The 15246-nt window shown below is 39.1% G+C and overlaps 1 protein-coding gene across 1 annotated transcript; it reads left to right on the top strand.

The window, feature by feature from the left end:
- Positions 1-3315: 3315 nt before the first annotated feature.
- LOC129839918 (gastrula zinc finger protein XlCGF17.1-like) lies at positions 3316-11651 on the top strand. The gene is made up of 2 exons (XM_055907641.1): positions 3316-3985; positions 8719-11651. Exons 1-2 carry the CDS (start codon positions 3562-3564, stop codon positions 9447-9449), a joined length of 1155 nt encoding a protein of 384 aa, XP_055763616.1. The 5' UTR covers positions 3316-3561; the 3' UTR covers positions 9450-11651.
- The last annotated feature ends 3595 nt before the right edge of the window (positions 11652-15246 follow it).

Genomic DNA, 15246 nt, shown 5'->3' with positions numbered 1-15246 from the left:
GACGATACTTTTCTCATAAATCATCTTAAATATTATACTTAATTAAACCTGGAAATCAACCAATCCTCTGTTTTTAATTCAATTCAAAATTCAAAAAAATATAAATTAAATGGTGCTGATGAATGCGCTGGCTGTGTTCTAGTGGGTCTGGGCAGGTGTGATGTAGTTAATGGAGATGGAGGTGTGATGTAGGTAATGGAGATGGAGGTGTGTTCTAGTGGGTCTGGGCAGGTGTGATGTAGTTAATGGAGATGGAGGTGTGTTATAGTGGTTCTGGGCAGGTGTGATGTAGTTAATGGAGATGGAGGTGTGTTCTAGTGGGTCTGGGCAGGTGTGATGTAGTTAATGGAGATGGAGGTGTGTTCTAGTGGGTCTGGGCAGGTGTGATGTAGTTAATGGAGATGGAGGTGTGTTATAGTGGTTCTGGGCAGGTGTGATGTAGTTAATGGAGATGGAGGTGTGTTCTAGTGGGTCTGGGCAGGTGTGATGTAGTTAATGGAGATGGAGGTGTTTTCTAGTGGGTCTGGGCAGGTGTGATGTAGTTAATGGAGATGGAGGTGTGTTCTAGTGGGTCTGGACAGGTGTGATGTAGTTAATGGAGATGGAGGTGTGATCTAGTGGGTCTGGACAGGTGTGATGTAGTTAATGGAGATGGAGGTGTGTTCTAGTGGGTCTGGGCAGGTGTGATGTAGTTAATGGAGATGGAGGTGTGTTCTAGTGGGTCTGGGCAGGTAGTTCATGGAGATGGAGGTGTGTTCGAGTGGGTCTGGGCAGGTGTGATGTAGTTAATGGAGATGGAGGTGTGTTCTAGTGGGTCTGGGCAGGTGTGATGTAGTTAATGGAGATGGAGGTGTGTTCTAGTGGGTCTGGGCAGGTGTGATGTAGTTAATGGAGATGGAGGTGTGTTCTAGTGGGTCTGGGCAGGTGTGATGTAGTTAATGGAGATGGAGGTGTGTTCTAGTGGGTCTGGACAGGTGTGATGTAGTTAATGGAGATGGGGGTGTGTTCTAGTGGGTCTGGGCAGGTGTGATGTAGTTAATGGAGATGGGGTTGTGTTCTAGTGAGTCTGGGCAGGTGTGATGTAGTTAATGTTTGTATGATGTTGTAATTTGTATGTGTATGTTTATAAAATATCAAATGAAATATATGTTTTAAGTCCCAATGCAAAGTTACACCTTATTACATTTAACCAATCAGAATTCAAAAGAATGCCAAAGTCAGGTGTGAAGTAATATGGAGGACCAGCCTATTCCCTATGATGTAAACTACAACAGAAATAACTTCAAATGTAGAACTTCATATTAAACCAATCGTTTGAACTCATGATTTCATGAAAATCCCCCAAATCCACAATATAAAGATTACAAGATTATTATTGTCAGTCAGCTTGCGCGCTAGCAGTAAGCCAAGGTTGTAAAAGTTACAAAACTCCCATAGTCTACTTCACAGAGAACATGCGGAAAAGTAGTGATGGGGAAACAAAGCTTCCTGAAGCATTGATGCTTTACAGCCAATTGTGTCAAAAAATAGGTTCATTACTCAAGGCTTTGAGAGACACAGAATTTAGAACAGCCACATTTTATAGATGACGTCCGTAGCAGCGTAGCCATTATGTCATATATTAAACCTTCATGTCTTCTTCTAAACCACTGGCCTTGATCGAGAGCATCAAATCCATGCTGCATTGTGGGTAAATTGACTGGCTGACTGATTTATAAATAATAATGAGTAGTTATTTATGATGTAAGGTGATTTGTAGATCAGTCCGTTGGCAGTCACCTGCAGTGTCGAACACGCCCAATACCAAACCAATCAGGTGGTTGTTAGACGAAATGATTCTCCAGACGCCATTGATGACGTGTTGCTGATAAAGTGATACAGGCATCAGCACACTGCTTTGAATTATTGTTTAGTGATTTGGACGCATGGCTCGTACCTCCGGTATCAAACGTAACATATCGACAAGTTGACACAACATAAAGGAGCAAGCAGGTTGATTTCCTCTTTTGATTTGAGCCCACGGCAAGAAGGCACCAGAGCCCACTGTGCTAACGGGTTCCCACTAGATAACACAACCACACAGTTGATGAAAAGCATGAGGTGAAGCTTGAGCTAGATGTCAACCTATCGAGCTAGTGTGACCTTCCTGGTCTCTCAAGTCAGTGAGTCAACACAGGAAGGAGCAATGGATGGATAGTTAATTTATTTCCAAAGCTGCAATGATGGGACACACACAGTCTGGATGAATGATCAGTAGTGACGGGATATAAATAGCACTCCCACAGCAATTCCACATTAATCTGCCCTTTAATATACTAACAAAAAAACTATTGAAATGTCTATCAAAGTTATTGTGATCGTATAGTGGATTCCTAATAATTTCTAATTTACTATAATAAATTAAGCAATTGTTTACATGTGTCTCATATTCACTACATCAGAATAAACTGTCATCCATTTTACTAACAAAATATCAAATTAACCTGGAAAAGGGCTCAATGTCCCCCTCTGGTGGCGAGGAAGTATAATACACCTAAACTAACAAAACCGGGCTAATTAACTGGCTGGTGTTCATGAATTTATAAAACATATACTCTATACATTTGTCATAAATGACCTGCATTGATGAGACACACAGTGTGGATGAACGATCAGTAGTCGACAGGGTAAAAATATCACTCCTAAAGAAGATGCATTTTCCAGTTAGATACCAACTTGAAAGAGGGATCTTTAGCATAAAACCCACATGGAGAACTGAGATTTGGCAAATAACATATAAAGAGGCTTACTTGACACCAAACCAACAACAGTAGTTCCTAAAACATAAATTGCTAATGTATGATTTAAAACGTGGATTTTGTGATGTAATGTCAACTTTATATATTTCTATCCCGGGACTATTCAATTTTGAACTCACCCACAGCAATTCTCCATAAATCTGCTGTGGATTACCCAGAATCCCGAAATAAATGAATACATATGTGATCATTCAAAAACACAACTGGTTGTGCTTATAGGGAACCAGATCGTGAACACAACTAAGTTACTAAGTCTTTAGCCACACTGTATTGTTACACTGGTGAGTAAAAACTCATTCTTCCTACACTAACTTTTTGTCTGAACATTATAATATATATTGTTACGTCACACTAGCGTCATTGTCTTAAAGTCGCACATCTTCATCGCAGAGGTTCAGAATGAGCGTTACCCACTCCAGTCAGCAGTTGGCGGTGTGCGATTTTAAGGCAATGCTGTTAGTGTGACGTATAATCTAGTGGACGGAACGCAATGCTGTTAGTGTGACGTATAATCTAGGGGACGGAACGCTTCTTTCAGCAGCAGCAACAGTTAGTCCGCCACCTCCGTAGCTTGCTAGCCAAAATAGCCGAACCCATAAAGCTCTTTAGACGCTTTAGTGTATATTAGCCACTGTATTTTAAACCCTTGTCTGTCGTCTAGTTAGTTAGTTATCCGTTTTAATTTCATATTTACGGTGTTGTTATTATTCAGCTAGCGGGCTGGTTAAGTTAGCATTAGCCTAGCTAGCTAACATCTCCGACCATGAGTTCACTAAATTACTCTCTTCCTGCTGAAGAAGAGACGGTCTGTTGGACGGAGAAAGAAGCTCTCATCAAAGAGGAGGAGGAAGAGAAGGATGTTACAATACAAAAACAAGTAGAGGGTGAGGTTGTTACCCTGAAAGAAGAAGAGAAAGACGTTTCAGTGAAAGAAGAGGAAGACGTTACAGTGAAAGAAGAGGCGTTCAGAGTGAAAGAGGAGGAGGGTGTTACAGTAAAAGATGAGGAGGTTTCAGTTTTTGAAGTGAAAGCGGAGGAGGGGGAGAATACGGTCAAATCGGAAGAAGAGGAGGAAGAAACTGGATATCTGGGCTCGATTTCCCAAACGCAATTTAAGGCATCCAGTGGTTCTAAAGATGAACTTAGCCATAAGATGGTTTTGAGAAACTGGGCCGTGATTACCACTGGTAAGTACTGTCTTAAATACAGAGGTACAAACTCTGCAGTTGTTGAACTGATGTTTGGTGTTAAAGGGGAAATCTGCAATTGCTACATCCATATTTTGACTTTTAAATTATTTATTTATAGCCATTGATTCTTGGATAATATAACACATGCCTCATGAGCTTAGTTCAACTGTTGTACCCCATCAGAACCCAAAATAAGCTTTTTTTACTCCAATGTTTAGAAACAATGTAAATCAACAGCCTCAACATGGTTAAAACTATAATGTTGATATCATGGATGGTCAGTCCTTGCATCCATAGGTCTGTCTATGAATTTGAGAGTAGTTAAATGTCTCCAGCCCCATCCATCATCTTATTACCAAAACAGTGGTGGAATGACTGCTTTGTTATTGTTTCAACTTCAGATTGGTTGATTGATGTGTGGCTTTTTTAAAGGGACAACCTAGTATTTAAACAGGAACAAAATGGCTCCCCAGAGACTTGGTTTGGTAAACAGCTGAGGGATGGGGGCTGGAGAAATGTAACCACTCTCAAATTCATAGAGAAAGCCATTGTAGCAACCGTAACCCAACACCTAGCGACCTCGTCAAGAAGTTCAGACATCTTGGCATAACAGTTATAAGGTGTTGGCTTGACAGTCACTGGACCCAGGTTTGAGTCCAGCTCAGGGCTTCCCCCTGAATTCACTACACTATGAATACAAGGACTGGCCATCCATGATGTCATAATGGTAGTTTAACCAGATTTCTAGGCTATATAGTATATTCTAGAATTCATCCATGATGTCATAATGATAGTTTAACCAGGTTTCTAGGCTATATATTATATTCTAGAATTCATCCATGATGTCATAATGATAGTTTAACCAGGTTTCTAGGCTATATAGTATATTCTAGAATTCATCCATGATGTCATAATGATAGTTTAACCAGGTTTCTAGGCTATATATTATATTCTAGAATTCATCCATGATGTCATAATGATAGTTTAACCAGGTTTCTAGGCTATATAGTATATTCTAGAATTCATCCATGATGTCATAATGATAGTTTAACCAGGTTTCTAGGATATATAGTATATTCTAGAATTCATCCGTGATGTCATAATGATAGTTTAACCAGGTTTCTAGAATATATAGTATATTCTAGAATTCATCCATGATGTCATAATGATAGTTTAACTAGGTTTCTAGGATATATAGTATATTCTAGAATTCATCCATGATGTCATAATGATAGTTTAACCAGGTTTCTAGGATATATAGTATATTCTAGAATTCATCCGTGATGTCATAATGATAGTTTAACCAGGTTACTAGGATATATAGTATATTCTAGAATTGCCAGTGAAGATTTCCTGTGGAGGTCAAATTGTTAGAGCTGTTGATAAGTCATTGTATAATATTCACCCAATTTATTTTCATGCCATTACATCAATAACGCCCAACCAGAAGAGAAGAAACTCTTCCCGATCCACCTCCTCCTGCCGGCCTTCATACATTCTGACGTTGCTGGTAATCGGCTACACAAGCAGTCAGCAACCTACATTTGGAGTACACATGTATCTTACCATTTCTACTGATCTGGTGCCAGTTATGATTTTCATATGTTCATTTTACTGGAACAGTTTAATTTAATTTATAATAGTATCTCAAAATCATTGTCTGTGATTAATCTACATTCTATCTAAATGAAAATTATACAAATCTAAAAGTAACTTTTATTGCCATTGCCAACTATGTAAAAATAGCCTACAAATAAAAGCATTGCAAATAAATGTCCTATAAATCGCATGGCCTGTCTAAAACAGACTTGAAACAGTGTATAAAATATTCTGGGCCCTCAGTTTCCCGTGCCTGTGAGTTCTCGACCGACACAGCTGTAGGCTATTTGTGAAAGGGATAAGAAGTAATCAAAATGTTCCCTTTCGTGTCGAGTGGTTATCGAAAGGAATAGAGCTGGAAATATTTTTCAAATACTTTGAGGAGTTATTCTCATTTGCAATTGATTTTGATTAGACTTTGTTTACTTGCTGTTAGAGGTGAAAAAACAATTTGCTTTGAGAAGCTCCACAACTCATTAGTGGTTCAGCGTTAAGACAATCAGAAATACTATCAGACATCCCCAAATGGGCACATTTATAGATCTACATTTGTGCTCAGGACAGGTAGACTAGTCCTACTTCTATATCTGTAACCAGGTAGACTAGTCCTACTTCTATATGTGTAACCAGGTAGACTAGTCCTACTTCTATATGTGTTGTCGGGTAGACTAGTCCTACTTCTATATGTGTAACCAGGTAGACTAGTCCTACTTCTATATGTGTTGTCGGGTAGACCAGTCCTACTACTATATGTGTTGTCAGGTAGACTAGTCCTACTTCTATATGTGTTGTCAGGTAGACTAGTCCTCCTGCTATATGTGTAACCAGGTAGACTAGTCCTACTTCTATATGTGTAACTAGGTAGACTAGTCCTACTTCTATATGTGTAACCAGGTAGACTAGTCCTACTACTATATGTGTAACCAGGTAGACTAGTCCTCCTGCTATATGTGTAACCAGGTAGACTAGTCCTCCTGCTATATGTGTAACAAGGTAGACTAGTCCTACTTCTATATGTGTAACAAGGTAGACTAGTCCTACATCTATATGTGTTGTCAGGTAGACTAGTCCTCCTGCTATATGTGTAACCAGGTAGACTAGTCCTACTTCTATATGTGTTGTCAGGTAGACTAGTCCTCCTGCTATATGTGTAACCAGGTAGACTAGTCCTACTTCTATATGTGTAACTAGGTAGACTAGTCCTACTTCTATATGTGTAACCAGGTAGACTAGTCCTCCTGCTATATGTGTAACCAGGTAGACTAGTCCTACTTCTATATGTGTTGTCAGGTAGACTAGTCCTACTACTAGATGTGTAACCAGGTAGACTAGTTCTACTACTATATGAGTAATCAGGTGTGTGTCCTTACTCAACATTGACAGGAGTGTTTCCAACAAAAGACAATGAATAAATTTACAAAACTGACGCATTTTGCGGGGTCAGGTCTGGGTGGTCTGCCAGGTGCCGTTTCATTTAGTATCCGTTTGAGTCGGCTTTGGGGAATGATTGTATTTCCCCATAGTATGTTGTACCTCAAGTTGACCGACTGAAAGGGAGCATAACTTTATGACTATAATTACTGTTCCCTGAAGGAGGGATACGAGGTACAACACCTGTTTGGCCCCGCCCCTTCCTGGGTCGGTGAAGAGCGGTATTGACTTGAATATTACCTAAGGCTCGTATTTCTGTGTTTATTATAATTAAGTCTATGATTTGATATTTGATAGAGCAGTCTGACTGAGTGGTGGTAGGCAGCAGCAGGCTCGTAAGCATTCATTCAAACATTCATTCAAGCAGCACATTCCTGCGTTTGCCAGCAGCTCTTCGCAATGCTTGAAGCACAGCTCTGTTTATGACTTCAAGCCTATCAACTCCCAAGATTAGGCTGGCAATAACAAAGTGCCTATAAGAACATCCAATAGTCAAAGATATATGAAATACAAATGGTATAGAGGGAAATAGTTCTATAATTCCAATAATAACTAAAACCTAAAACGTCTTATCTGGGAATATTGAAGACTCATGTTAAAAGGAACCACCAGCTTTCATATGTTCTCATGTTCTGAGCAAGGAACTTAAACGTTAGCTTTTTTACATGGCTCATATTGCACTTTTACTTTCTTCTCCAACACTTTGTTTTTGCATGATTTAAAACACATGGTACATGTTTCATTATTTATTTGAGACTAAATGGATTTTATTGATGTATTATATTAAGTTAAAATAAGTGTTCATTCAGTATTGTTGTAATTGTCATTATTACAAATATATATATAAAATCGTCCGATTTTTATCAGCTTTTTTGGTCCTCCAATAATCGGTATCGGCGTGGAAAAATCATAATCGGTCGACCTCTAATTATGACATCATGGTCGACCTCTACTATAGTAGTGTTTGTTCAACACTTAGGGTACAAACACTCATTGTCAGGCTAATAGAAAAGCTAGCCAAAGAGCATTTTACTGGTTGAAGTGTTTTTAAAATATAAAGCAGTTGATTTGCGACAATAACACAAACATATTAAGCAGGAGATTCAAACGAGCCTTACAATTATAATCCAATAGTAATGTGAAATGCACTCATAAGCAACCTGTAAATGGAGGATATTTTTGCTGTCAGCCTATAAGAACTCCCCTGAGTTTTCCCCCACGGTGGTGAATTAGTGAATAGACACAGAGCTTAATGTGAGTTTCCTTGAGTAGCACTCCTGATCTTGTGCTGTAATATTCAGAATACATTGTGGAAAACTAAAATCTTTGCTCACCATTTTTGTTCCAGCCAGATATACTACATCCATAACTGGTGGTTTCCTCATTAGCAGATATACTACATCCATAACTAGTGGTTTCCTTATTAGCAGGGAGGTGTTTCTGCAATCAAATTGCGTGTGCATCGCCCTCGTGCTGCAATTTTAGCAAACACATAAAGGGGGCTTTTTTGGAGATCAAAGGTCGTCTGGCACCCTGCTTAGGTTTGCCTGTCTTAAGACAATTGTAAAATAATTTAACAGACATCAATTGTTGTACAACTGCATGGGTACGCTCTGGGCATCACCTTTTACCTCAAATAAACAGTGGATTTCTGCTGTTGCGGGCCTTGAACCATCTGTCTGACCTTGTTGTTCACACAGGAGAGAGACGTGACTATCGTGGATCCTCTGGGGAGCCTCGACAACATCATGAGGCAGAGAAAAGTCTCTCCAGATCAGACCTCTTCAAGAAACACCAGCAGAGATCCACAGGGAAGAAATCTCACTGCTGCTCTGACTGTGGGAAATGTTGCAAATCTTCATCAGAACTTAAAATACACCAGAGAACACACACAGGAGAGAAACCATATAGCTGTGATCAATGTGGGATAAGTTTTGCTAAATCTAGCCATCTGACTACACACCAGAGAACACACACAGGAGAGAAACCATATAGCTGTGATCAATGTGGGAAGAGTTTTACTAGATCTGACTCTCTGACTTTACACCAAAGAACACACACAGGAGAGAAACCTTATAGCTGTGGTCAATGTGGGAAGAGTTTTACTGCATCTGGCTCTCTGACTTTACACCAAAGAACACACACAGGAGAGAAACCTTATAGCTGTGGTCAATGTGGGAAGAGTTTTACTACATCTGGCTCTCTAACTTTACACCAAAGAACACACACGGGAGAGAAACCTTATAGCTGTGATCAATGTGGGAAGAGTTTTGGTCAATCTGGCCAGCTGACAGTGCACCAGAGAACACACACAGGAGAGAAACCTTATAGCTGTTATCAATGTGGGAAGAGTTTTTGTCAATCTGGCTATCTGACAGTGCACAAGAGAATACACACAGGAGAGCCAATGTATAGCTGTGACCAGAGATAATCTGATAAAAGATCTCTGACTAATCATCAGAAAATACATGAAGGAGTTTTAATGATATCAATGAAATGATGTCACAATGTAGAATGTTTTAACATTGTAGTAGGAGTATTTTAATGATGTCACAATGTAGAACCCTAAATGTTTGCCCCCTGTTCTATTGATTTCAACATGATATGGATATTAGCCTCAGGGGAAAAATCCAGGCTCTGAATTAAATGAGTACTATTTATGAGATTTAGTAAGTACACATTATTCCCAGATTCCGTGTGGGTGTTTGAGCTGCTAGTTTTAACAGGACGTGCAACCTCATCTCCCTCCTGTCACATAAATGATTTTAGCATGAAATTGATTAGTTATGACAAATAAGTGTTGCGTTCCTTTGTTTAGCGACCCCTACATTTAAATGCATTCCAACATCACGTACAACCTGATTTCCCCCCTAATTGATATCAGTGATTTATTGCTACTTGTCAAAACAACACTGTTTCTGGTGCTTGTTTAAAAAAATACAAGAAATATGATTATTGTGGCAGATGTTTGTGTAAATAGCACATGTTATGTTTAGGTTTTCAATTTATCCCAAACTGTTTCTGCTTATTGGTTATTGATTTGGACACGTTAAAACTGTGTTTTGACATTGAGGCTATCCCACCTAGCAAAATGTAATTGAAAAGATGTTGAAAATAAGACTATGCAATCAAATATTTTTTAAACATTTTTTATTATACCATGCCTTACCATTAAGTGAATTATTGACAATACATATTATCAAAGGGGTGTACATTTGGTTTTGGTAATTCATGTTTACAACTCATATAACTTTTAGTAATCATAATTATTTATGCAATCAACTGACAATTTTCGGGTATAAATATATTGACATTGTTGCCCTGTTTTTAGAATAGCAGGGTTCATTCTCAGATGTGCCAACCCAAATGTACTAGAGCATGACATTGGGGACTGGGCCCTGATCCAACAACATGCCTATCGAGTGATCCCTGTAAAGAGAGAAGCTCCGCAGTGAGGTGGAAAGTTAGTACGGATATTGCAGGAGTTTCCTCTTGAAATCAGACACGTCCGTGGTAAGGACAACTTGGTTGCTGATTGTCTCAAGGGGGGCAGTCAAAAAGATTTGTGTTTTGTGTTTAGCCAGTGAGTTGCCATGGATCACAATTTATTTTGACTGCACGGTTTTCCGTATTGGAGATGAGTTTAGTTTGGGCTCGTTCCAAGGGGACGAGAGTTCTAGAAGCTAGTGAGTTTTAGGAAGATGAGAGTTCTAGAAGCTAGTGAGTTTTAGGAAGACGAGAGTTCTAGAAGGGAAAAAATAATAGTTTAGGAATCTATAGAAAGAAAAAGGAGAAAATATACGATATTATTATACGTTGTGTTTATTATTAATTAGATTTTTTTTAATTTTTTTTATTGTTGACAGCCAGTAGACACCATGTTTATATTGGTGAAGCATTGTAGTTGATTATAATGTGAAATGGAAGTTGTTTTCTGTTGGTGGTGAGCAAACTTGTCCAACAAAAATATAGGATATATTAAGGGGGAAGGTGTTACAGGCTTTGGTTTTTCCATTTATGTTTTGAGGTTGGACTTTAGCACGTATAGCTCGTTAGCACGTCTTGCTTGTTAGCACGTAGGATGCACTGATAAGTGTCACCTCGTTAGTCAGTATGTGTTACACCTGTGCTGGCTTGTCCATCTCGTTAGTGGGAAGGTGTTTCACCTGAGCTGGTCCAGGTTATATTTAAGAGTGTCTGGCCCAGTGCGCCAGTTGTCTGGATAGATGTGGAGAGTCAACACCTTTAGTTGCTCCACTTTTTTGGTTTGCTTCCTGTCTTTAAGTTTATTGTGGGCTTTTATTTAGTTTTCCTCTTCTTGGGCAGATTTAGTGGGTCTCGTGGTGGGTGTCTTTTAGGTCCCAGTTGTTGGTACTAGTCAACTTTCATTGGACACCCCATAGTGACTTTCAGAGCCCATCCTAAAAAACAAGCTTATATTTTTGGACTGGATATTTTAATATATGGCATTTCCTTGGGATGCTCATTAGTCTTTAAGTTGGTATTATTGTTTTTTTATCCTCTTATGTTTGTGTACTAAATATTCGTGTTTATTTTCATTGTTTTTTCCTGAGAAGCCATTGTGTTGCATGTCTGAAATGTGCTGTATAAATAAAGCTTGATTTGATTTGAACATATTGCAAAACAAATTAACCCAATGACTGACCAATCTACAGACTGATGGTCCATCTTAGTATGAAAAACAGTATCACTTTTCCAGCCTGCTGAAGCTGTGGTGGAGTGGTAAACACCACCCCGGCTCTACCAGGGGCGGTCTCCCACAGCTCTGCTGGTGGAGTGGTAAGCACCACCCCCGGCTCTACCAGGGGCTTGAGGTGGTCTCCCACAGCTCTGCTGGTGGAGTGGTAAACACCACCCCCGGCTCTACCAGGGGCTTGAGGTGGTCTCCCACAGCTCTGCTGGTGGAGTGGTAAGCACCACCCCCGGCTCTACCAGGGGCTTGAGGTGGTCTCCCACAGCTCTGATGGTGGAGTGGTCATGTTCTGTGGCCTTGCCGTTCCGTTTCTTGACTGCCCCTGCAACACAGAAATTAACATATTTAGTCATATTATATAAAACACTCAAAGTAATGGATAAGGAGCATCTACAGCCTTAGTTACACCTGGCACCTAAATGTGACTTCTGTTATCTGATCACTCCAAGCTGCATTAGGTTCAGATCTACCAGGATGGTCCTTTGACATAGTCTGGACGCAGTCAGGCCACTGAATATGCATAAGTAATGTAAAGAGATGGGGTGTTTCCAACAGTAATATCTAACTAAATGCTTGTGTTCCTAGCTCCAACAGTACAGTAATATCTAACTAAATGCTTGTGTTCCTAGCTCCAACAGTGCAGTAATATCTAACCAAATGCTTGTGTTCCTAGCTCCAACAGTGCAGTAGTATCTAACTAAATGCTTGTGTTCCTAGCTCCAACAGTGCAGTAATATCTAACTAAATGCTTGTGTTCCTAGCTCCAACAGTGCAGTAATATCTAACCAAATGCTTGTGTTCCTAGCTCCAACAGTGCAGTAATATCTAACTAAATGCTTGTGTTTCTAGCTCCAACAGTGCAGTAATATCTAACTAAATGCTTGTGTTCCTAGCTCCAACAGTGCAGTAGTATCTAACTAAATGCTTGTGTTTCTAACTCCAACAGTACACTAATATCCAACTAAATGATTGTGTTCCTAGCTCCAACAGTACAGTAATATCTAACTAAATGCTTGTGTTCCTAGCTCCAACAGTGCAGTAGTATCTAACTAAATGCTTGTGTTTCTAGCTCCAACAGTGCAGTAATATCTAACTAAATGCTTGTGTTCCTAGCTCCAACAGTGCAGTAATATCTAACAATTTCACAACAAATACCTAATACGGAGAGGAAGGCTGAGGACTCTACTCTACTCTACTCCACTAAGAGGACATAAATATTTACCATCTAAACCATGTGTGACCTCTCACCTCTCTGGCTGTAGAAGTGTTCTTCCTAACCAGTCCCTCAACAGCTCTCTGACTGAGCTCCACCCTCACTGGGTCTTCAGAGGAGAGGAAGACTGAGGAGGGATGGAAGGATGAATGGATCAGTCAGTCAATAAAGTGTAGAGCTGCTGTCTATGCTGTCTGACAAAATCACTATTTTAGTAGTTCATTAAAGTAAATAAGGCTTTATGACTGCTGAATACCAACTATCAATCACTTAGATCATGTATTTTCAGGTAGAGATACATCCTTGGGAAGTCCCTAGCCCGTTGAAGTTGACATTTAAAATGGTTAAGGTTAGGGTTTAGGGTAGGGATGTCCCAAGGATCCCGGATAGCATTGGCCATTGTGCATTCTTCTGTCTCTTTTACATAGCAGGTGATGGGTTCTGACTTCTGAACTTGAAAATATGAAAAATCCTTATTATGTGAAATTGAATTAACCAGGTTTCTAGGATATATAGTATATTCTAGAATTCATCCATGATGTCATAATGATAGTTTAACCAGGTTTCTAGGATATATAGTATATTCTAGAATTCATCCATGATGTCATAATGATAGTTTAACCAGGTTTCTAGGCTATGTAGTATATTCTATATAACATGATATCGTTGAGTGATGACAGAATGTAGCTGACTGTCTTCTGCAGGTTGTCCTCTTATCGGTGAGGTTAAAGATATCTCCAATTTCCATGTGTTTTTTTGTTGTTGTTAGTTTCAACAGCACGAACTAATCCATATCAGTGATTTATTGCTACTTGTCAAAACAACAGTGTTTTTGGTGCTTGTGCAGTTTATGAGGAGCTTGTTTTAAAAAAGACAATTATTGTGGCAGATGTTTGTGTATATACCACATGTTAGGTTAATTAAACAATAATGTATGTTGATGCTAATATGATGTACAATATTCCATGATGTTTCTATGTGATAACAATAGAGTAATATATTTAATATGATGTACAATATTCCATGATGTTTCTATATGATAACAATAGAGTAATATATTTAATATGATGTACAATATTCCATAATGTTTCTATATGATAGCAATACCGTAATATATTTAATATGCCATATACTATTTTTTAACAGTTTCACTAATTAACTGTGTGCCATTTATCTTTCAATATTTATTTAATATATATATTTAAATGCTTGACACATTTTCTCTTCCTTTGAAATTCTTATAGGACAGAACATGGACACAATGCAATTGGGACCAAGAAGAAGGTACAGATATGTTGTAGGACAGCTGCATTTGAAGTGTACATGTAACGGTCCTGACCTGTTTTATGTTGTTTTTGTATGTGTTTATGGTCAGGGCGTGTGTTTTGGGTGGGCAGTCTATGTTTTCTGTTTCTATGTTGGTTTTGGGTTGCCTGGTATGGCTCTTAATTAGAGGCAGGTGGTTTGCGTTTTCCTCTAATTAAGAGTCATATTTAGGTAGGGTGTTCTCACTGTTTGTTTGTGGGTGATTGTCTTCCGTATCTGTGTTATGTTTTGCACCATACGGGACTGTTCGGTTGTTCGTTCGTTTATTTTGATGTAGTCTGTTTCCTGTCCGTAAGTGTTACGTTTAGTTATGTAAGTTTATGTTCAGGTTTCGTCTACTTCGTTTTCTTGTTTTGTATTTTTGAAAGTGTTTTGTTTTTCGTGTTGCCATCATCGTTTTCAAATAAAGAGATGGCTTATTTCCCTAATGCTGCATTTTGGTCTGATGATCCTTCTCTCCTCTCCTCGTCCGAGGAAGAGGAGAACGACAGCCCTTACAGTACATTTAACCTACATAGCAGTCAATACAAACTGAAATCTCTTAGCATACAAATGTGTGCAAATTATCTTTTCAGATCTTCTCAGAAATGAATCAAGTCCATGGAATGGATATAGACAAAAAGATAATTCAAGGACTAGCAGAGGTAGAGAGGCGAGGCAGGGGTGAGGACATCATCCTGCTATGTTGACAGTCCCTGAAGGACAATACAGAAGAGGGATTTTCTCTTATTCCTTCCCTTTCTCTAATGTATTTTGTAATAAAATTAGCAAGTGTAGTAAGGTCATTGCTTTACTTTACTAGGACTCGAGACCACAGCAGCAATTCTTTTCAGATCTTCTCAGAAATGAATCAAGTCCAGGGAATGGATATGAGAGTGAAATCCCGCTGGCCTTTGAAGGCGAGAACATCCACGCCCCCGAGGACGTCCCCAAGTGGCTTGCTATTTTTTATTTCAGTGTCAGGACTGCTCTAGG

Source organism: Salvelinus fontinalis, chromosome 40 (genome assembly GCF_029448725.1).
Source record: "Salvelinus fontinalis isolate EN_2023a chromosome 40, ASM2944872v1, whole genome shotgun sequence".
NCBI lineage: Eukaryota > Metazoa > Chordata > Actinopteri > Salmoniformes > Salmonidae > Salvelinus > Salvelinus fontinalis.
This window is presented reverse-complemented; position numbering and strand designations above follow the sequence as displayed.